We start from the raw sequence: 21,963 nt of genomic DNA on the forward strand, positions 1-21,963 counted from the left end.
GTAGATCACCTGCCCTACAGGAATACAGTCTTGCTTCCCAATGGAAAAGGACGAAAGACCCCACGCACTTGACTGAGCAACCTCAAAGTGGTCTTTGGGAAGTTAAGAGACTGACTCTCCCCTGACCCGGCTCTAAAGCCCCACCCTTTCCTAACCCAGCCGCATCACTGCCAAGTTCACATCACATCCAGTCTCACTCTCTCTCGCATGTTGCAGGGGCTTCCCCTTACTCAGATCTAGAAATGGTTTTCATGCATGAAATACAGCCATAGCCCTGAGGCTTTAGGCAACAACCTGATAGGAGAGCTTAATTGCTAGTAGCAACTAATAACTGCTTCTCTACCCATAGTGTTATTTTTATAATTGTCATCATCATTATTAATAATAATGGGGTTGCAGATGACCAGGAGACCTTACCTAGACAGTAGTTTCAACAAGACATGAATCACAGAAGGCACTTGCACTATAGTTACTCAGGGCTGGTTGCTCTGTTTTCATTTCAAGGTTGACTATTCTGGAGATTTCTTTACACCTTGGTGCATAGATTACCATCATGGGGAACCTGGCCAGGTTTGACATGCGCTTTAATTTGACCTCTTGTTGTTTCCTAGAACAAAGGCAGAGTTAGATCAAGAAGCCTTGATCAGTGGCAACCTGGCTACAGAAGCACATTTAATCATCCTGGATATGCAGGAAAACATTATCCAGGTGAGGAAAACAAACACCCAATCTGATCTGTCTGCCATGAATATGTTTACTAGAATTGAATAAGGACTTCTTAATGCAAAATTGTGAAAGACATAAATGTGATCCCATAGTACCTTTTTTTAAAAAATGAAGTTGCTAATTTACTATTTGCAATAATGTCTACCTTATAAATTTCAGAGATACCCAACATTCTTCTGGCTTCTTTGACTTAGGGCTTACTTGGAGAGGGTTAGGTGTTTGACAAACTGACCCTCTTGGTTAAATCTGTGTGAGTATGTACCAAGTTTATAATGTGGATGTTGCGCTTATAGTTTAGTATCTAGAACAGTAGTGGTAACTAGAATTTTTTCTGATGGGTCAACTCCAGTTGAATGATGGTCACTGTCGGATATGGGAGCTATGATTATGACTAGGCTAGGTAAAAAGAGTGCTAAATTTGATAAATGAAGTCTTCTTTGGACTTAAATTGGTTAAGGAAAGTCATTTGTACCCTAAATTTGCCATCCCTGCTGTAGAAAAATATAGCTTTGTGCACTTTGTATCATACTAATTTTATCTTCTCTGTGATATTTCCACAAATTCCCAAGATGTCTAGGTAATAATGAGTTTTTAATTGCCCTGAAAAATGAGTTCTTACGTGTTTCCATTGAGAAGTCCTTCATTAGAGTAGGTCCAGGATTGCTTTTAGGGCTAGAAGAAATATTGTTGAAACACAGTGAAATCTTAATTCTCTAACTTTTAAATTGTCTAAAATCTAAGTAATCATATAAAAAATGAACACAAAAAGTATGTGATATTTTAGTTGACTTTGATATCTTTGATAACTTAAATGCTTGGTATCACATTCATCGTATCTTTATATAGCACAGTATTAGGTGCCAAATATCTATACTAGCCCTCAATTGTATTGGTGTTGTTAGTCCTTCTGTAGCTGATAAGCAAGCTTCTATTTAGAAACCTTGCTGCCACCAAGCAGCCCCTGTTGTACTGGGAAGCCCACAATTGTGTTTTGAATCCCATAAGGAGAACTATGTCTTGTACACAAAGAAAGAACTTTCCAAAAGATGTGACCCAGGATGAGGGAGATGGGCCTTATCCCTTTATTTAGGAACCCAGAATTAGTTAGAAATCCCAAACTTATTGGAAGCATTGAAATAAAGCCATTTGGAAATAGGTCTTCCGTTCCCATGGTTAATGGATGATACCCGTGGTGGCTCACCAAACTCTTAAGACTCACCACTGGAGATGGAACATCAGCATTACTGAGCTAATTGTCAGGAACATCCAGTTCATTGGCACAGTGCAGGCATTCAATAATGCTGTTCTTCCATTCCCCCAGGCGAGCTCGGCTCTGGACTGTAAAGACAGCCTGCTGGGAGGTGTTCTGAGGGTGCTGGTGAATTCTCTGAACTGTGATCAGAGTACCACCTACCTGACTCACTGCTTTGCAACACTCCGTGCTCTCATCGCCAAGGTAAACATGGGATGCTTGTTTTCTTCCTCTTAGTTAAGGGTAAGATTCTCATCTAGCTCCACACTTCTCTCTTCAGGTGGACCCAAACTCACAGAGCATATTAAGTGGCATCACAGTAAAGGTCTTAAGTCTTCCTAGGAAGAAAGCAGATGCCCTGATTCTGTGGAAAGCCACCATGGAGAGGAAAAACAGTGGCTCCCATACTTGAAATGTGGACCTAACTCTAGAAGTTTAAAACGGCCATTCACTGAAGGTCTATGACATGAGAGCAGAGATCAACTGAGTGACTTAGCAATTTCACTTTCTCTCTGTAATCTCTGCTGAGTGAGATTAAATCCTCTATGTGACTCCCATTAGTCTTACAAAATGTCATGCCATAAAATGCCAGGAAGGTCAGAAATGAATTTCTCACAGCCTGAGGAATGAGGATTATCCTGGGGTAACATGCAGATTGTTTTTCCATTTATTTGTTTATTTATTTTGAGACTGAGTCTCGCTCTATCGCCCAGGCTGGAGTGCAGTGGTACCATCTCAGCTCACTGCAGCCTCTACCCCCGGGTTCAAGCGATTCTCGTGCCTCAGCCTCCTGAGTATTGGGATTACAGGCGTGTGCCATCACAGCCAGCTAATTTTTGTATTTTTAGTAGAGAAAGGGTTTCACCATGTTGGCCAGGCTGCTCTCGAACTCCTGACCTCAAGTGATCCACCTCCCTCGGCCTCCCAGAGCGCTGGGATTACAGGCGTGAGCGCCTGTGCGCGTCCTATTTTTCCCTTTATTGAAGATCTCAATTGGTGCCTTCTACATGAGGTCTTTTAAATTTAAAAAGTAAAATTCTTCTGCTCATCCTTATCAGGACCATTTTCTCTTTCTTCATCACCAATAAATTCCCAGGAACCCAGGAAACTCAGGTTTAATTCCATCACAGTTGTGATTTCACCAGTGAATGCAACCTGGCTCACAGTGCAGTTAATAACACAGCTCTGACCTTAGCTGGACAGTTCATAATTAAATCTCAAGTCTGTTCCATTGCTTAAATTCATCTTCTGATTCACATAGCTCATTATCTTTATGGAGTAATGCATTAACTCCTCTAGGCTTTTTGCTTTTCCAAATGGACATTTGCATATTTCAACGGTCCAGAAAGTGTATCAAAGTGCCAAGTGATGCCTAATGGCCTCTTATGTCTCTCCTAGTTTGGAGACTTACTCTTCGAAGAGGAGGTGGAACAGTGTTTCGACCTGTGTCACCAAGTCCTGCACCACTGCAGCAGCAGCATGGATGTCACCCGGAGCCAAGCCTGTGCCACCCTTTACCTCCTCATGAGGTTCAGTTTTGGAGCCACCAGTGTAAGAGTTCAAACCAGCTGAGTGACCTGGAATCAGTAGAGAAAATTGATGCAAAGTATCAGCTGAGAAAAAAACATGAGGAAATTTTGAAGTATTTCAGTTTACTTCTGTCCTGTGAGAAAGAAAGAATTGACTATGTAGATAGATAGCAGCTTCCGTTTTAATTTGCATGTAAAAATGAATTCATCAGATAAATGCAGTGGTCTCTATTAGTATGTTTCTGAAATAGAAAGCGAGGGGCTGGAAGTGATGGCTTTTGCCCATAATCCCAGCACTTTGGGAGGCCGAGGCGGGTGGATCACTTGAAGTCAGGAGTTCAAAACTAGCCTGTCCAACATGGTGAAATCCCGTCTCTACTAAAAATACAAAACTAGCCGGACGTATTGGTGCGTGCCTGTAGTCCCAGCTACTTGGGAGGCTGAGGCAGGAGAATCACTTGAACCTGGGAGGCAGATATTGCAGTGAGCCGAGATTGCCCCATTGCACTCCAGCCTGGGCAGCAGAGTAAGACTCCATCTCAAAAAAAAAATAATAAAATAAAATAACCAGGTGCAGTGGCTCATGTCTGTAATCCCAGCACTTTGGGAGGCCAAGGCAGGCAGATCATATGAGGCCAGAAGCTCAAGACCAGCCTGGCCACCATGGCGAAACCCCCATCTCTACAATATAAAAAATAAGCCGGGTGTGGTGGCACGCACTCATAATCTTAGCTACTTGGGAGGCTGAGGCATGAGAATCGCTTGAACACAGGAGGCAGAGGTTGCAGTGAGCCCAGATTGTGCCACTGTATTCCAGCCTGAGACCCTGTCTCAAAAAAAAATAAAATAAAATAAAGAAAGAAATGGAAGAATATTTTGGATTAAAAGTTATCATCTGTGGGGGGAAAAAATACAATAGACAGGTTAGAATTCAGAGGAGTGTTTCCTGTTTCTAAATTCTGACTAGCTAGTGCCAGAATGACCTATGGGAGAGATTTTTAAATGATCAGTGTCATTCAACCTTAGTTTTATTTTAATATTTTATTTATGTATTTATTTATTTATTGAAACAGTGTCTTACTCTGTCACCCAGGCTGGAGTGTAGTGGCACAATCATAGCTCACTGCAGCCTTCAACTCCTGGGCTCGAGTGATCCTCCAGCTTCAGCCTCCCATGTAGTAACTGGGATTATAGGCACAAGCCACCTTACCCAGTTAATTTTTTTTTTTTTTTTTTTTTTTTTTGCATTTTTGTTGAGACAGGGTCTTGCTGCATGCCCAGGCTGGTCTAGAACACTTGAGCTCAAGTGATCTTCCCTCCTCAGCCCCCCAAAGTACTGAGATTATAGGCATGAGCCACCCTGCCTAGCCAAGACTTGAGTTTTATTCAAAGCTACGAAGACTTTGGAGTTCAGCTTTATTATAGAACAGTCAAGTTTGCTTTAGTTTGTCTAGATTTTGATAGATTCTTTGGAATTTCCATTTGTGGCCATGTTAATAAGTATGCTCAAGTGATGTGGAAGGATAAATTGGCCCATGGAAGAAAGTCAGCCTCCTCCAAATATATTAGGGATGATTATTTAAACGCCTTCAGGATATTCCTCAGGGGACCTTGAGATAGCCATGTTTTTCCATGGGCCTGTAAAGAAAGAAGAAACAAAACCCTGTTGCTTACACAGAGTTCAAAATCTCAGAAATGCTGGCCGCCGAAGTCCCCTTATTTATTTCTTTAGAGACAGGGTCTCGCTCTGTCACTGTGGCTGGAATGCAGTGGCGAAATCTTGACCCACTGCAACCTCTGCCTATCAGGTTTAAGCGATTCTCCTCCCTCAGCCTCCCGAGTAGCTGGAATTACAGTTGTCCACCACCATGCCCAGCTAATTTTTGTATTTTTAGTAGAGATGGGGTTTTGCTGTGTTGCCCAGGCTGGTCTTGAACTCCTGACCTCAAGTGATCCACCCTCCTTGGCCTCCCAAAGTGCTAGGAGGCCGAGCCAGAAGTCCCTTTCGTTAAATAAACTTTACATAAAGTCCCAAGAAGAGACTCTTGGCACAAAAGGATATACCGTATTCTTGGACCCAACTGTATAAGAATCTTCCAGCTTGCAGCACAAAGGCAGCCCAGTCCTCAATGAAAGTTTAAAGGGAGCCTGACAGATTTATGTGAGAGCAATGTCCATTTAAACCATTTAAACAACAATATGAATCTTGTGCAAAGTGTAGCTCCCATTTCATTGAGAGAAGAGGAAATGATTAAGAGAGGGTAGAGGAAACACTGAGGAGTTGTTTGTGTCTGGCCATGCTGCTTTCAGTTATCTACTGCTAAGTGCATCTTATTTATTTCATCTTTTTTTTTTTTTTTTTTCACTGATGCAGAACTTTGCAAGAGTAAAGATGCAAGTAACCATGTCGCTGGCATCTTTGGTGGGCAGAGCACCAGACTTTAATGAAGAGCACCTGAGAAGATCCCTGAGGACAATTTTGGCCTATTCAGAAGAGGACACGGCCATGCAGTTGACTCCTTTTCCCACCCAGGTACGCCAAAGCACATACCTTGTCTCATGCATGAGTCTTGGGTCTGCCAACTATTATGTATGTATGTATGTATGTACATATATATGCAATGTATATATAAATATACTTATATAACATTTGCAAGTATTTATTGTCCAATATGCATGTGCTCTCAGCACTATGGGAGGTTTTAAAAAGAAATACATCCACCACTGTCCCTAGTCTCAGTATGCTAACAGTCTGTTTGGAATGCTCAGTATCAACACAATTAGGAGGCAGTACAAGACAAATGATACGTAAGTGACAACTGTGTGGTCAGGAACTAAATGCTATGTAAGGTTGGAGGAAGAGAGGTCATGATCAATAAACAATCTGGTGGCCAGGAAAGCCTGCAGGGAGGGATAAGATTAAAGGCTGGGGTAGGATTCTGTTAGGGAAAAAGTGAGGGGGAAATTGTGAGTAGTTGAAAGAATGCATTATTTGTGTATGAAGGGATGGTAAAGGGACCAACTTGTCTGGTGAGGGGTAAGGAAGGGCCGAGTTTGAGAGAGCTTGTAAACAAAGTTGTCCTAAGGAAACTTGTAAGGACAGTGATCTCTTCCGTGTCCGTTACAACGACCATGGAACTCTAGCCTGTCCCATTTATCTTTTAACTCCAGCTCCTAGCCTGCTCTGTGGTAGGGTCTTAATTAAGTGAGAATAAATGAATGAATGTTTTCTTTTGTTCCCTTAGTCTGAGAACCCTATTTCCAGAGTCTATTTTGCCCTCTCAGGCAATGTTGCATCCTCATTCTCAGAACCTTTTTCCTCCCTCTACATCACATCCTTCCTCTCTCATTTCATCTTGACCATACTCCTTTAATTTCATCATTTGTGTAGAGGTATTCACCAACAAGACCAATCAAAATATGGGCAGTTTAATAAAGGCCTTCAGTGCCTTCACTCAGTGAAATGACTTTAGTGGTAGAAATTTTAGGAGCCATGACAAGCTGGCAGAGGGGAAGGGGGGTAAGATAACATTCTATGGCTGAGTCACCTGCCAGGGTCTATAGATCAAGTCATAGTCTCTCATTGTTTTGTACTGCAGGCTCCGCTGGACCTCCACTGTTGGCTTTTGTAATTAAGAATAATGGTTACAAAAGATTCTAAGATCTCTGAAGCCCTGGGAAGATCCAGGAGGCTTCTGAGACATGGAACTCAAGCTGAGGTCCTAAACTGTTTCCTACTTGGTATAAAAAGCCCTGATATTCCAGAGTAGAGTTTATAACTTTTCAGGTTACAAATAACTGAAACTGGTTCAAACTAATTTAAACAAAAATGTTGGAGATAGAAATAGTATGAGGATTCAGGCAGATTTATGGGTCTCAAGGGCCAAACACACATCCAGGTCTCATAAGCACCTTGGCCGACGAAGATGAAAACTACAGAGTCAGGTCTGGATGACTCCACCACCCCTAGTCTCTGCTGCCCTCCGATCCAACACTTCCTGTGGCTTCCCCTTGCATTTCAATGTAATCCTAGCTCTTCACATGGGACTACAAAGCTAAGATTATTTTGAGGCTTACACTTTTTGCAGGTGGAGGAACTTCTGTGTAATCTGAATAGCATCTTATATGACACGGTGAAAATGAGGGAGTTTCAGGAAGATCCTGAGATGCTTATGGATCTCATGTACAGGTAAGCTTTCCTGACACACTCAAGGGGCATCACTTGGGGGTCGAGGATTTGTCACTGTGGAGTTCTTACTAATGTAATGATCACAGCTAACATGGATTTAGTGGTTTGGATGATAGCCAAATAACATATAGAAATTAAACATTCAGAGTAGGTTAATTCATATGTAAGTTTTCAGAAGGATCTCCCTAATTTAAAGTGAGGCATTATTTAATAACACTATCTTCTACTTGCTACGGAATCAGAGAAAAGAATAATGAACTGTTATTGGAATTATTTTCTATATGGCTTTTTTCCAATTATATTCAGACATACATATATAGTTTTACTTTAGACATCATTTTTTATGCATAGTTTAAAACTTGGTCTTCCAGTCCTTGTTCAGGAGAAATTACTTACAGAGGCAAAATTGTCCAGATGCAACATCATACAAAGTGCAATACTTTCTTGTCTTCTGTTTTATTTTGAGAGAAAGGAAAGAAAAGGCAGAAAATTGCCTGAGAGCCATTAAAATAGACATCATGTTATCAAGTATTTTTTCCCTGTAAGGGTTTTACTAAGTACTATTTCTTGGAGGTCAGCACAGCTTAAACATGGAATAAAAATAGTTGGACTAATAAATATTTTCTTCTCCCTCGTTTTCTGGAAATGTAGGGCAAAATCTCAGGTGGAGGGGTGCAGGCAATTCTGGGGGAGAAAAAAAGAAAAGGTCACACAAAGTAGAAGAAGAGTGTCATTAACCCACTGTCCTCAAAACTACTTCTCAATCTGTCTGCAGAATTGCCAAGAGTTACCAGGCATCTCCTGATCTGCGGCTGACCTGGCTCCAGAACATGGCAGAGAAACACACCAAGAAGAAATGCTACACAGAGGCCGCCATGTGCCTGGTGCACGCTGCTGCGTTAGTAGCTGAGTATTTGAGTATGCTGGAGGACCACAGCTACCTGCCCGTGGGCAGTGTCAGCTTCCAGGTAGGGTGTGTGCAGCTTTTTCCTTAAAGCAGTGGTTATCAACTGGGGCGATTTTGTCCCCCAGCCCCGGGGACATTTGGCAATGCCTAGATACATTTTTGGTTATCACAACTGGGGTGGGTGGGTAGGTGCTACTGGCATCTGACTGGTAGAAGCCAGGATGCTGCGAAACATTCTGCAGTAGGAGAGCTCCCCCGACAAACAATTATCTGGCCCCAAATGTCTGTAGTGCTAAGGTTGAAAAATCCTAAGTTCATACATTATATTTACCTCTTCTAATTGCTTTCCCATCATCGTTGGGTTTTTTTAATTATTGTTTACAATAATGGCACCTAGCCATTATTAATAGCACTTTAGGGAGACATTTGCAAACACTTTCACATGCATGGCTTCATTTGAACCTCCCCGTAAAGCTGTGAAGCAGCTAGGTAGGGAAAGTGTTATTACTCCCACTTCACAGATGAGAGAACTGAGAGAGCAACTTTTCTAAGGTCATTTAAACTCTTTTTCAAAGACTGTAGTTGACACAGTATACTGACATCTGTGAAAGTTTGGAACACATTGGATAAATGATTTTCCTCCTGGCCCATTCATTTGATTCCACTCTCCAACTTTGGAGGGGCCCGCTCTCCAATCCAAAATAAACAACGAATCAAATTGACCTGAGAAGGGAAACAAAAGGCTGAATTAGTACCCTTCGGATAAGCTGAAAATCACCCACAGTTGGCAAAGGGAAATTGTCTGCCAGACCTAAAAGCTGGCTCAGATGGGGAAGCTCAGTGGCCACTTAAAGTGTTCTTATTGAATAGTTTAATACAGCCTTTAGAGAGAGAGAAAATAAAAAAGCACAATGTTGGGTACTTTTTTTGTAAGAGACAAATTTGTAGAGATGACCATCCCTGAAACCATGAACAATATAGCTACAGTAATAGAGTGTTTTTCAAGCCAGACTCACGAAGTCATTTACAAGGGTTTGTATTATTCTTGTTTGAATTAACATGGCTGATTTTATGAAAGGCTTTGTTCTTGTTATTGTTCTTCAACACAATTTTGTGATGTTGTATGAACCAGAAAGAAAGAACAATTCAAAGTAGCTTTCCAAGGCATAGAGAATAAGTCACCAAAACTACGCTGGTAGAGCCAGGAGCTTCTGGTTTCCCAGAACATAGCAAAGCTGGGTATTGCCTCCTGTGAATAACTCCTCCTTTCTTATGGTCCTCAAGAACAAAAATAGTTATTCTGTCATTTGATGCTCGGCAAATGAATTTTCTTCCTAATTCAGAAATGTTTGTTATAAAAGCTGATAATTAAATCTCATCCAAAAGCATAAAAATAACAACTGATTTCAAATCACATAAAAGTGCACAAGAAAGTTATACGAGTTATTTTAGATATATCTGCTTCTTTTCTCAAATTTATTTTGACCATTTGATACTATCAACAATAAATATTATAGTACTCCTCTTTCAATTCCCAGGAAATTGTGAGATTTAGCCCTTCATATTGTTTCATTCACTAAACTATTTTATAATTCTTTTATTCCTTTTTCCTGTGACTATATTTGATTTAATATTTATCACTTAAATATCAATTGCATTTCATTATTGACTTTTATATTTAGTAAGCCTTACTGTCCTAATGTTACCTAGAATTCAATTGATTTGCTAATAATGACATGCCAAAGTGAGACAGAATCATTATTACACAATCAACAGAAATATCCCATATTATCCCAACATGGGGACATACAGCCCTATCTGTTCACATATCTTTATCCATTGATTCCTTCTTCTAGAGAATATTGAATACTTATTCTGTCCTCATGTACATTACATTCTAACCAGAGAGATACCATATGACTAATTATTCCAATCTTTATAAAGTTATAATTATGAGAAATATTGTTATAAAGAGGCACAAAATATTGTGAGCATTTATGATCCAGGCCCTGTGAGTCGGGGAAGGGTGAGGAAGTTGAAAAGGAAGGCAGAAGAAACTGAAGTGTGAGGGCTTCATGATGTACAGGAGGCAATGAGTTAGGTGTTCTCAGCTACAGAAGAGAAGCCAAATTATATTAATGTGTATGAGTGAATTCGTATTTCTCTCAAATGAGACATACCAAATCAATTTGGAAATGTAGCTGGCAAGTGAAAAAACACCCAATCCAGACTGACAGAAGGTAAAAATGGAATGTATCAGCCCGTATGAGGAACGTGAGCCTGGAGTAGCACCTGCCATACTGGACCCAGGGGCCCAAACAATGTCAGCAGATCTCAGTGCCATCACCATTTCCCATCTCTGCCATCTGTTGTGTCAGCTTCATTCTTCACAGGCTTCCCACACCACAGTTTAGGTTTACATCTCTTGGTTCAAGCCTAGGAGAGAAGAGAGATGCCTCCTTTCTAGCAGTTGCAGAGAAAGCCTCAGTGCATCTTATTGATCCTGTTCAGGTCCTGTGCTCATCCCTGAACCAGCCATAGTGGCCAGAGAAATAGAGTGCTCTGATTGACTGACCCAGGGTCACAGGTCCACACCTGGAGTTATGGGTGATTCCTTCCCCCAAATCAGGATGCTTTACTTTATAAAGGAGGAAAGAATTCTAGACAGCATTAACAACAGACGTCCAGTGTTGATTTTGCAAATGCTCTTTACTTTGATTTTCAACCTTGTTCTGCTCCAATGAAATTGAGCTTTTGGAAAAGATTTATAAACTAGAGATAAATAAATATGTGCAAGGAAAATAACTTTGAGGTCACTGAATTCCAGGAAACTGAGATCACTGAAATTCTGTGTCCCAGAATGCGATATTTATTTCACAACTGTAGATATGGACACATTCTTAGATACTGCTGTTACTTGTACCTCCCTGATTCTGAAGCCAAGAAAGTCTGCAGAATCCTTTTCCTCTGACTACAGCTAATGAGGCTACATAGCTTCAAATCTGTTCCTCTAATGTGGAAAATTGCATACAATTCTAATAGTATCCTGGGTTATTAAATGCTTTCAACTGAATTTCTTGGACCTTCTGTTGTCACAGAAACATCATAATACATAGGCCAGGTTTGGAAGAAAGACTGGCCACAAGGACTGGCCACTTGAGAGCCTCCTCCTATATTCCTAAAACTACGTTACAGTATTGCATGTGAAGGGATAGGGCTATCTGTGACAACTATGGACTGATTGATTGCTAAGGTTGATTCACTTGCTCTTGTTACCAGGCCAGAAGGCTAACAGCTTTTAGTTCACAAGCCAACTCTGCTCAGTTAGTAGTGGCTGACTGAAGCACTATGCTGAAGAATTTTGAGACTATATCCAAGCTCTGGAGAAAAGGACTATAGTTGATTAGTTATGCCCGCCATGATTACAGCCATAGGAAGGAGTGCCCTGTGTGCCACCTGTTTGTAATTCCTAAACTGGGAAGGTTTCCCATTTCTTCTCTTTTCCATATGCATTTCTTCCATAGCTGTGAGCTAAGAATGATTCTTGACCTGTCACGTATTCACTGCCAGGGCCAGTGCTAGGGTGAGGAGGCACTCACCCTCAGGGTCAAGCAGGTACCAGATCAGTACTTCCATGGCCCTAAAAGCGAGTACCTCTCTAAATATTGTGTCTTGGATTTCTTATTTTTTTCACCCTGACCATGGTCTCCGCATGCTCTGCTAGAGGCTCTAAATGCAATGTTTTTGTAAAGGAAAAAATGCATGGAAACTAAATGTTCAGGAAGACACACACACACACACACACACAGTAACTGCTGCAATGCCATGAAAACTTCCCTAATGAAGACAGCCTCGCTTGCTGTTGTCGTATGTCATGGCTATTTATCTGAAAGTCAACTCCAGAGTAGAAACATACTTCAGAAAAACACCACTGGAAGTCAGAGGTCCGCTTGGTGAAACAGGGAGTCTAGTTAGTGTTAATTGGCCTTTGCCTTTTGAAAACCAAGACACCAGCCGTGTGTCCCTTAGGGTTGTTTCACTAAAGTAACTCAGCTGTTGTGACATTGAGGCAATTGTCCTTTATACAGAATCCCCTAATGGTTAAAAAGAAAAACGTGAGGTTTGAAGACCAGTTGCTCAGTGTGCCCCTTCTAAATGAATGGCAGACTGATACTCTTGGGGTAGAGTTACAGACCTCGTGTAGTCACAGCCTTGGTAAGGATCTGCACACCAGCTTCCTGCTTTCCCCATTCTGGGTTCCTGTGGTCTCTTAATAGTCTGGTCGCCCTGTTCTCTAGGCTTATACTGTGGTCTCTTTCAGAATATTTCTTCCAATGTGCTGGAGGAGTCTGTGGTCTCTGATGACACCCTGTCACCTGACGAGGATGGGGTGTGCGCAGGCCAGTACTTCACCGAGAGTGGCCTGGTGGGCCTCCTGGAGCAGGCTGCAGAGCTCTTCAGCACGGTCAGTACCCAGAGGGCATCCCGGGGCCTGGCCTCCCACACTCCAGCTGGACTTGGGGTGCTGGGAACACCTGGTCTTAATGGCCCAGTCAGCCCCACTTCCTGAGGACACATGCCAGGGTGTGCAGGGCAGGGGATGGGCCTGGGGAGGACTTTGATGTATGCAAATTGCATGAGCTCCCCAAGGGAGCTGAGACAGCCTTTCATCACAGTGCTGGTCTGGCCTTCACTGCATGCTCATTGGCTGGGCAGCAGTTTCACAGTATTATTTCCATTTAATAGGGGTGGAACTAAGCCACAGAGAGGTGAAATGGCTTGCCCAGCGTTACACAATAAATGATGAGGCATGTTTTCACTCCCTCATTTTTCCTCTCAGAGAAAAAAAAATAGGGAGGAACCACTGAGAGGAGAGAGAAGGAATACACAGTGTCTTCCCTCCTAGCCACTGTACAGTCTGAAGGATCATCACAGACCAGGACCAGCTTCCAGAAATGTGGGCACAGAGACCACTGAGACTCGTCTGGTTAACTTAATCTGGATCTAAATAATCCTAGTATATATACTAGAAAAATATATAGAGAGGTGAAGTCATTGAGATTCAGGGCAAAGAGGAAACACTCTTATCTCTTTTCTTTTTTCTTTTTGATACAGAGTCTCGCTGTGTCACCCAGGCTGTAGTGCAGTGGTGCAATCACAGCTGACTGCAGCCTCTGCCTCCAGGGTTCAAGCAACTCTCCTGCCTCAGCCTCCTGAGTAGCTGGGATTACAGGCATGCACCACCACACCCAGCTAATTTTTTGTATTTTTAGTGGAGACAGGATTTCACCCTGTTGGCCAGGCTGATCTCAAACTCCTGGCCTCAAGTGATCTGCCCACCTTGGCCTCCCAAAGTGCTGGAACTACAGGTGTGAGCCACCACGCCCACCTGTTTTCATTTTAATACTCTCCTTCCTCCTTTAAATTTTAAGCCGAGAAAGTATTCGATACTTTACTATATTTAGCTGACTCAATTTTGTTTTCATCTATACTATACTAATCCTTATTTTCCAGTTTTTATTTCCAAGTTTCCTGTCTACGATTTTATGTATTTTAATTACTGTTTTAACTATCTTCTCTCTATTCCTGCTTTCCTTTTCAGGATTCAGAAAATGTCTAATATACTCTCATTTTTCCTCAAACTCAAGAAAATGAATTAGAATCCTCCTAACTCTCTGGAGGCATACATTTAGCATCTGGCTAGAGGAGGACCTCTGATGAAATTTAAATATACTAAAACTGCCTTTCTGAATTGCTGTTAGTCCTTGCTACCAAACTTCTCTCCTGTTTTTGGTTTTTGTTTTGTTTTGTTTTTGTTTTCGTTTTTGAGGCAGAGTCTTGCCTTGTCACCCATGCTGGAGTGCAGTGGTGCAGTCTTGGCTCACTACACCTCCAACCTCCTGGGCTCAAGCCATCCTCCCACCTCAGCCTCCCAAGTAACTGGGACTACAGGAGCATACTACCACACCTGGCTGATTTTAAAATTTTTTGTAGACATGGGGTCTCCCTGTGTTGTCTAGGATGATCTAAACTTCTGGGTTCAAGTGATCCTCCTGCCTCAGCCTCCCAAAGTGCTGGGATCACAGGCATGAGCCACTGCACTCAGCCAGTACTTTTTTTTTTTTTTTCCCAAAAGCTCTTCTCCCTACTTATCACCATACAGGACTACTTAGTGAGATGTCTAGTTCAGTTTGAAGGCTACCACTGTCCCAAAAATGCTCAGATACCCCCCTCTTGCCCTGTAAAATACTGTGATACAACAATAAATTCACTCTCCAGCACATTGTTTGGGTAATGACCTCTGGTTGCTCTTCTTACGTTTCCAGTGGATTCAATTCTCTCTGATGCTCTTCTCCTCTTTCCAAGGGAGGCTTATATGAGACAGTTAACGAGGTCTACAAGCTGGTCATCCCCATCCTAGAAGCGCATCGAGAATTCCGGAAGCTGACACTCACTCACAGCAAGCTGCAGAGGGCCTTCGACAGCATTGTGAACAAGGTAGCGGGGGGAGGCTGGCTGGCAGGTCCTGTTACCTGGTGGCAGATGGCCCTGTCCTACAGATGCTTAGCCATCCTTCCTCTCCAGGGAGTGATTTACCTTTAGCACATTGCTTTTGCTCTCACCTGTCTAACAGAAGAGGGCTGGAATTCCTCTAACAGAGGAGCAAAATTCCAAATGTGAAAACATACAGCTTAAATTATTTTATAACCAGGAAATGTAAGAAATTTTTAAGTTTACTTAAAAGAAGGCCCAGGAATCTTTCTTGGGATTTCTTTTGTTGTTATTTCTGAAGTTTATTCCATAAGCATTAATTTTTTTAAGGAGTAATTTCTATTTACATCAGCCACAGGAGGAAAATGCTTTGTTAACACAATGAAAGACCCCTGCGCTTTGCAACTCAGTGGCTCCTCAGAATGACATAACTGTAGAGAGCTTTTTATATTTTGTTCCTCAGGATCATAAGAGAATGTTTGGAACCTACTTCCGAGTTGGTTTCTTTGGATCCAAATTTGGGGATTTGGATGAACAAGAATTTGTTTACAAAGAGCCTGCAATTACCAAGCTTCCTGAGATCTCACATAGACTAGAGGTAAGAAAAGTGATTCTGTGTGCTTGACCTGGTACACTTTACAAAAACAAGTTAGAGTGGGTCATTACCAAAAATAAACAGAGTTATGAATTCATCATTGATCTCTACGTAAAGTTTTCCCCTTTGCATTTATAAAAGGCAAACTAGAAAGGTATTAGGTGAGATCATGAGGTGATGTAAGATTTTGATAGTTTTTCCCTAAAACTCTGTGTATGCTTTTCACAGTTTGTAATTTTATATGGTGAATATTTATTTTCAAGTCTGTGCAAAATTCAATGGAGGTCATGTGCTTTCTTATCACCCCTTCCAAATGTTAGTAGTTTATACTAGTAGATAGAGAGTAATAGAGTTTTTTTTGGCCGGGCGCGGTGGCTCAAGCCTGTAATCCCAGCACTTTGGGAGGCCGAGACGGGCGGATCACGAGGTCAGGAGATCGAGACCATCCTGGCTAACACGGTGAAACCCCGTCTCTACTAAAAAAATACAAAAAATTAGCCGGGCGAGATGGCGGGCGCCTGTAGTCCCAGCTACTCGGGAGGCTGAGGCGAGAGAATGGCGTAAACCCGGGAGGCGGAGCTTGCAGTGAGCTGAGATCCAGCCACTGCACTCCAGCCTGGGCGACAGAGCGGAGTTGAGACTCCGTCTCAACAAAAAAAAAAAAAAAAAAAAAAAAAAAAAAAGAGAGTAATAGAGTTTTTCAACGTGAAGTTTATCATCTTGACTTTGAAGTAATCTAGCCAAATGACTGAATCACCCCTAGATAATGGTGAGGCCATCCTTTAGGTATCACTGGATGGCACCTGGGGTCCTTCTGGTATGGAGCTACTCGGCAGTAGCCATACCATGGGCAGTGGCCGGCCCAGCTCTAACCTGCCAGTGACGTTTGGTCCACAATATAACGGAAAAGTGTAGCATGTCGTTAGAAGCAAAGCTGAAAGCATGGAGAAAAAGAGAAACAGCCTAGAGAAAGGTCAGGACAAAGGAAACACAGGTTGTAAGGGCCAAACACTAAGAACTCAGTCAAAGGTGCCTCCCCGAAAAAACCTTCTCAAGCACATTTGGGGATTTGGATGAACAGGAATTTGTTTACAAAGAGCCTGCAATTACCAAGCAGGACTGGGGTCCTTTGAATTGCTCCCAATTAACCTAAGATTCACTCCTTGGGTTTCATTGCTTTGAATTTGTGCCCTCCTATGAGTGTGAAACTTAAAACATTTGTGTTGCCTGATGACTTCTTACACTCTCCATCCATGCTAAAAAAGACAAGAAGGTTTATCCTTACTTGACTCAAAGAAGCCATTGCCCAGAGTGGCTGGGTGAGTTCCTCCAAAACTGTTTAGCACATGAGAAAAAGAGTGAGCAATTGACCCCAGACCACTTGGTTCCCTATATTGTTTCCCCTACTTATAATTAGAGGTATATATTTTATCTTCTTGTGCACTGTGATTTGCCACAATATGGGAAGCCTGGTGACCTCTAAGTCAGGGTAGAGAAGGCGAGAAGTAAAGAGTGTGATACCCCAGGAGATACCTCAGCAAATATACTGATGTTAGCTGAATTAGAGGCCAAGCATACATCTTATAGGGAAGCATATACCAGTTGACAGTGCTATTTTTATTTTTGTCTTAGGAAATGCTGAACTTTGCTCATTAGCTCAGAGGGACTCTCAATAATCAGTGAGCATCATTCTACCGTGCCCTTGTTCCAAACTTACTTCACTTCCAAGAAGACAAAGAGTTGCATGACGTTAAAATAAGCTTTATAAACTATTGGTTCTTCTTACCTAGGCATTTTATGGTCAATGTTTTGGTGCAGAATTTGTGGAAGTGATTAAAGACTCCACTCCTGTGGACAAAACCAAGTTGGATCCTAACAAGGTATTAAAAATTTTACAAAAAATAACCGTCACGCCCTAAATCCCTTCATTCTCTACCCAAGAATACATAATGATCTCATCTATCTGGACTCTCCAAGTCACTTACATGCAGCAAACCTTTTTGTCTAGAGTTCAACTACTAATTGGTCAGATCCTAAAGAAAACATAGTCAAGGCAAGAATCATAATAGGAGCTACCATTTATTAAGCACCAACTGTATATCTGGAACTGCATTAGGCCCTCTACATGTTTCGTTTTATTTCGTCCTACAACAACCCTTGGAAGTAGGTTTTGTTGTCCCTATTTTAGAGATGAGAAAACTGAGACATAGAAGAGTCAAGTACCTTTCAAGGTCATGCAAGTGGCAGAGCCAGTACTCAGACTTGGGGTCTGCTGCTTCTAAGCCCCTACTCTTCAGCACGGCTCTTTACTGCCTTTTTATAAAGCGTTTAAACTGTCCATTTCAAACATGTGAAAAAGATGGGAATTTCCCGGTGACAACATTTATTGGCTTCCCTCTTGAGGCTGCAAGTATTCCTTCCAGCCAACTACAGGATCCCTGTGCTGTTGGGGGAATGGTAAAAAGGCCTTGAGTTTGGGTTTCCTCAGTTTCACAAGAGGGCATGTTCCATTTCACCCCAAACTGGGTGTACAGTTCTGATGCTAACACTTTGAGGTAGCATCAGCTCCCACAGGTTAAAGGCTCAGTCCTCCTCAAGACCGCCCTGACTTCAGATGCCAGCTTCAAGCAGGACCCCCAGGCCACCCGCACTTCTGATCAGGCAGCTACAAATTTGGAAGTTTCTCTAACCTGTTAGCTTGAAAATAGGAGAAAACAAAACAAAATAATGATGATGATGATAATAATAATAATAATTTGGGAGTTTCTATGACACCTCTTAGATTAAATAATTCACTGCAATGACTCACAGAATTCCAAAAAGTACTCTGGTTACGATCAGAGTTTTATGATAAAGGGTGAACATCTCTTTTGTCCCTCTATTTATGGCTTCCTGGCTCATCGGTGTGTTCTCCAACCAGGAAGCTCCACCAAGTATCAGTGTCCAGAGATTTTGTTGGGGTTTCATTATGTAGGCAAATTGAACACAATCTCCAGCCCCTCTCCTGTCTCCAGAGGTCATCCAGTTCCTACCCTGTAATCACAGAATTGGTCTTTTTGGTGACCACTTGGCATCCTGAAGCTGTCCAGGGGCCCAGCATGAGTCACCTCATTAGCATCACAAAGACACCCATCACTGAGGAAATTCCAAGTGTTTCTGAAGCTCTGTGCTAGGAAATGGAGACAAAGACCAGACATATTCTTTATTATACTGCAGGCTGATGCTGCCCACTCAGTCCAACTCACAGGCAGACATGACCATGAATGAGCTTTGTAAGTTACTGGAAATAATGTAAGTGCGAGGTATCATTAAGGGCCCTGGGACAGAGGACCATTCGCCATCTAGCAAACCTATAAAATGAAAGGTCCAAACTCCCAGTTCCATCTTCCAGGATATGAGGAAGATTATGGAAGAGGGGAAGAATTGGCCAAATTAAAGAGTTTGTTTTTCTACATTTTTCAGAACACGTTCTCACTTAAGACACATTCCCAGGCCTAGGCTTGAAAGCAGCGACTGTGGTAAGAGTTTAGTCTTCAGACATACATGTCTGGGAGATGGAGTTGGCCGTGTGCCCACAGTGATCTGTACATAGCACAAGCTGTGTAAGACGTGACCTCCCTGAGCCAAGGTGCCCTTTTCCCCTCTTTTAAAATTCCCAGGGTAGGTTGTGAGCATTTGGAATGAGAGTCTGAGCCCAGAATTACAACCAGATTTCATTGTACTAAATAGTGATTTACAGTCTGAAGTCAGTGACCCCACCCATCCCCTTCAGTGGGTGAGTGTCCCAGCATCTGGACTCATGGTCACTTTTTTTTTCTAAGAGGTTGTCTTCTTTAATGAGTACTTATTCGCTCTGTGTTTGAGGGTGGAGGTGATGTGAGTGTGTGTTTAAATGAGGTCTAGGCAGTAAAATTCAGTTTAGGTGTTTAGTTTTATGAGTTTGGACAAACACATGTAACTACCTTGATAACCAAGATATAGAATAGATCTACTGCTCCAAAATACTTCCCGTGCCCATTGCTAGTCCATGTTGCAGTAGTTTGTCTCTTTTGAATAGCAGTTTGCAAACTCTCATACCAAGGCTTCCACTGTGGACCAGTTTGCTCTGCTAGGAAGGTGTGGCCAGTGGCCCTGACTCTCCCCACAGGCACAGTCCCCTCTCCCTCCTTGCAGCCCCTTCTCTCCTTGGGGGTGGAGAGGAGGAACTTCTGGCCACATTCTCCCCTGCATCTGCAGCTTTTCTGCACCTGGCAGGGCGGTGCTGGCACGCCGTGTTCCAGCATGCCCCTTCATTGCGTCAGGGATGGCTGTTTGCAGAATAGCTCATCTTCTCCCTCCCTGCCTTTCTCCCCTCAGGCCTACATACAGATCACTTTTGTGGAGCCCTACTTTGATGAGTATGAGATGAAAGACAGGGTCACATACTTTGAGAAGAATTTCAACCTCCGGAGGTTCATGTACACCACCCCGTTCACCCTGGAGGGGCGGCCTCGGGGAGAGCTGCATGAGCAGTACAGAAGGAACACAGTCTTGACCACTATGCATGCCTTCCCCTACATCAAGACCAGGATCAGCGTCATCCAGAAGGAGGAGGTAATGCGCCCAAGGGAGTGGCCACCACTGGATGAGTGGGCCTGGGTGGCCTCCCAGGAGGACACACAAACCTCCTTCACAGTGGACTGGACTGAAAACAAGGAGGGATGCACTTGAAATATGATTATATGGTTGTCCTTTCACTCTCATGGTGCCAGAAAATCCCATTTAGGCAGCTACATATTTTATAGCACTATTGTATATTAAATATTTAAGATTTTTAAGTTCTATCTTTAGTATGTTTATATATTTAATTATAATATTTAATATATATTTCAATTATAAACTTGTACAACATATATATTTACATTTTAAATATTTTATATAAAATTTTTCTGTATTTACAAGCTTAGAGGTGATTCAAGCATAGTTGTGCTGTTAATTATTGGAGACAGGACCTGCACGTGGGCAGCCCCAGTGAGTTGGTGGTGTGCTGTGGAAAAGGGCCACGTGAGGCAGACAAGTTCACTGACTAGCTTCTAGTCCCACCTTCCTCCTGTGATTTTAAACAAGCTACGTATCTTCAGTTTCTTCACCTATACATTAGCAGGAAAGACCTCTAAGTGCAATACAAGACTATACTCATTTTATTAGTAAGAGGACTGGTCAAGAAGGTCTCTCAAACCACAGAATTGTTCAAAATTCTATACACCATAAACGCATACATATACATTTATTTGTCATCCTTTTTATGCAGGGCCACAGACTTCTCCCTGACTATGGGTTTGCTGATCACACTTCAGCCTTTTTTTTTATAAACCACACCCATAGTGCTTTGTCCGTGATTTTCAGTTTTGCTTTGTGTAAGCAGAGTGAGAGCTTAAAGATCCTTGTTAAACAATTTGAGAGCAGAAGCCTTCTGGATTTTTATGATTTTTTTTCTCCCCTAGACTTTGACAGTGGTCTTGTGCACACCTAATATGACAGGAATTTTTGTAGCAACTCACTTTCATAATGTCTTGTCCAAGCACTTGGCTTGGTTTCCATAGAAACAACTCTTTTTCCTTCCACACCCATAGTTCACCAGTTTCTCCATTATCTAATTAGATTGGGTCATTAAAATAACAAGTATAACAGGCATAATCAAGTTGGTGAACAAACACAGATGAATTGTGGTGAATATACACCTCGTCAGGCAGAAGCAGAAATAGCTGAGCTAATTGGAGAGTTGTCTACCAGGTAGTGTTCAGCCAGGTAACCACATCAGGGTGTGGGTTTGAAAGCCTGAAGCAGTGACTCAGTCAAGAGGAGGTGGGTTTAGAAGCCATCTGCTGTACTTCCTATACTTCTTGCTTTGGACTTTTGAACACTGAGACATTCTAGGCATAACACAGATGTAAACTCATGGTGCCCAAAAGCATTTCAAAACCTTTTCTTCATTCTCGCCTTCCTTTCCTTTCCTTCCTTTCTTCCTTTCGTTCTTTTTTTCTCTATCTCTCTCTACCTCTCTCTCTCTCTGTCTCTCTCTTTCTCTCCTTTTCATTTTTTTTTTTTTTTTTTTTGAGACGGAGTCTCACTCTGTCGCCCAGGCTGGAGTGCAGTGGCCGGATCTCAGCTCACTGCAAGCTCCGCCTCCGGGTTTACGCCATTCTCCTGCCTCAGCCTCCGAGTAGCTGGGACTACAGGCGCCCGCTACCTCGCCCGGCTAGTTTTTTTGTATTTTTTAGTAGAGACGGGGTT

General features: G+C 42.3%; 1 protein-coding gene across 5 annotated transcripts in view; it reads left to right on the forward strand.

The window, feature by feature from the left end:
* DOCK8 (dedicator of cytokinesis 8) overlaps positions 1 to 21,963 on the forward strand; it is a 245,598-nt gene that overhangs the window by 206,281 nt on the left and 17,354 nt on the right. For 4 of the 5 annotated variants that reach the window (XM_033237174.1, XM_033237171.1, XM_033237172.1 and 1 more), the window contains 11 exons: positions 612 to 708; positions 2,048 to 2,182; positions 3,377 to 3,529; positions 5,882 to 6,040; positions 7,596 to 7,696; positions 8,472 to 8,664; positions 12,925 to 13,068; positions 14,970 to 15,101; positions 15,559 to 15,693; positions 17,481 to 17,570; positions 20,047 to 20,283. In XM_033237174.1, coding sequence (XP_033093065.1) covers positions 612 to 708; positions 2,048 to 2,182; positions 3,377 to 3,529; positions 5,882 to 6,040; positions 7,596 to 7,696; positions 8,472 to 8,664; positions 12,925 to 13,068; positions 14,970 to 15,101; positions 15,559 to 15,693; positions 17,481 to 17,570; positions 20,047 to 20,283 — 1,576 coding nt within the window. The remainder of the gene's footprint in view (positions 1 to 611; positions 709 to 2,047; positions 2,183 to 3,376; positions 3,530 to 5,881; positions 6,041 to 7,595; positions 7,697 to 8,471; positions 8,665 to 12,924; positions 13,069 to 14,969; positions 15,102 to 15,558; positions 15,694 to 17,480; positions 17,571 to 20,046; positions 20,284 to 21,963) is intronic. The other variant, XM_033237173.1, reaches the window with a different exon arrangement.

The sequence above is a fragment of the Trachypithecus francoisi genome, unplaced genomic scaffold, assembly GCF_009764315.1.
Source record: "Trachypithecus francoisi isolate TF-2019V2 unplaced genomic scaffold, Tfra_2.0 Lachesis_group16, whole genome shotgun sequence".
NCBI classification, from domain to species: Eukaryota; Metazoa; Chordata; class Mammalia; order Primates; family Cercopithecidae; genus Trachypithecus; species Trachypithecus francoisi.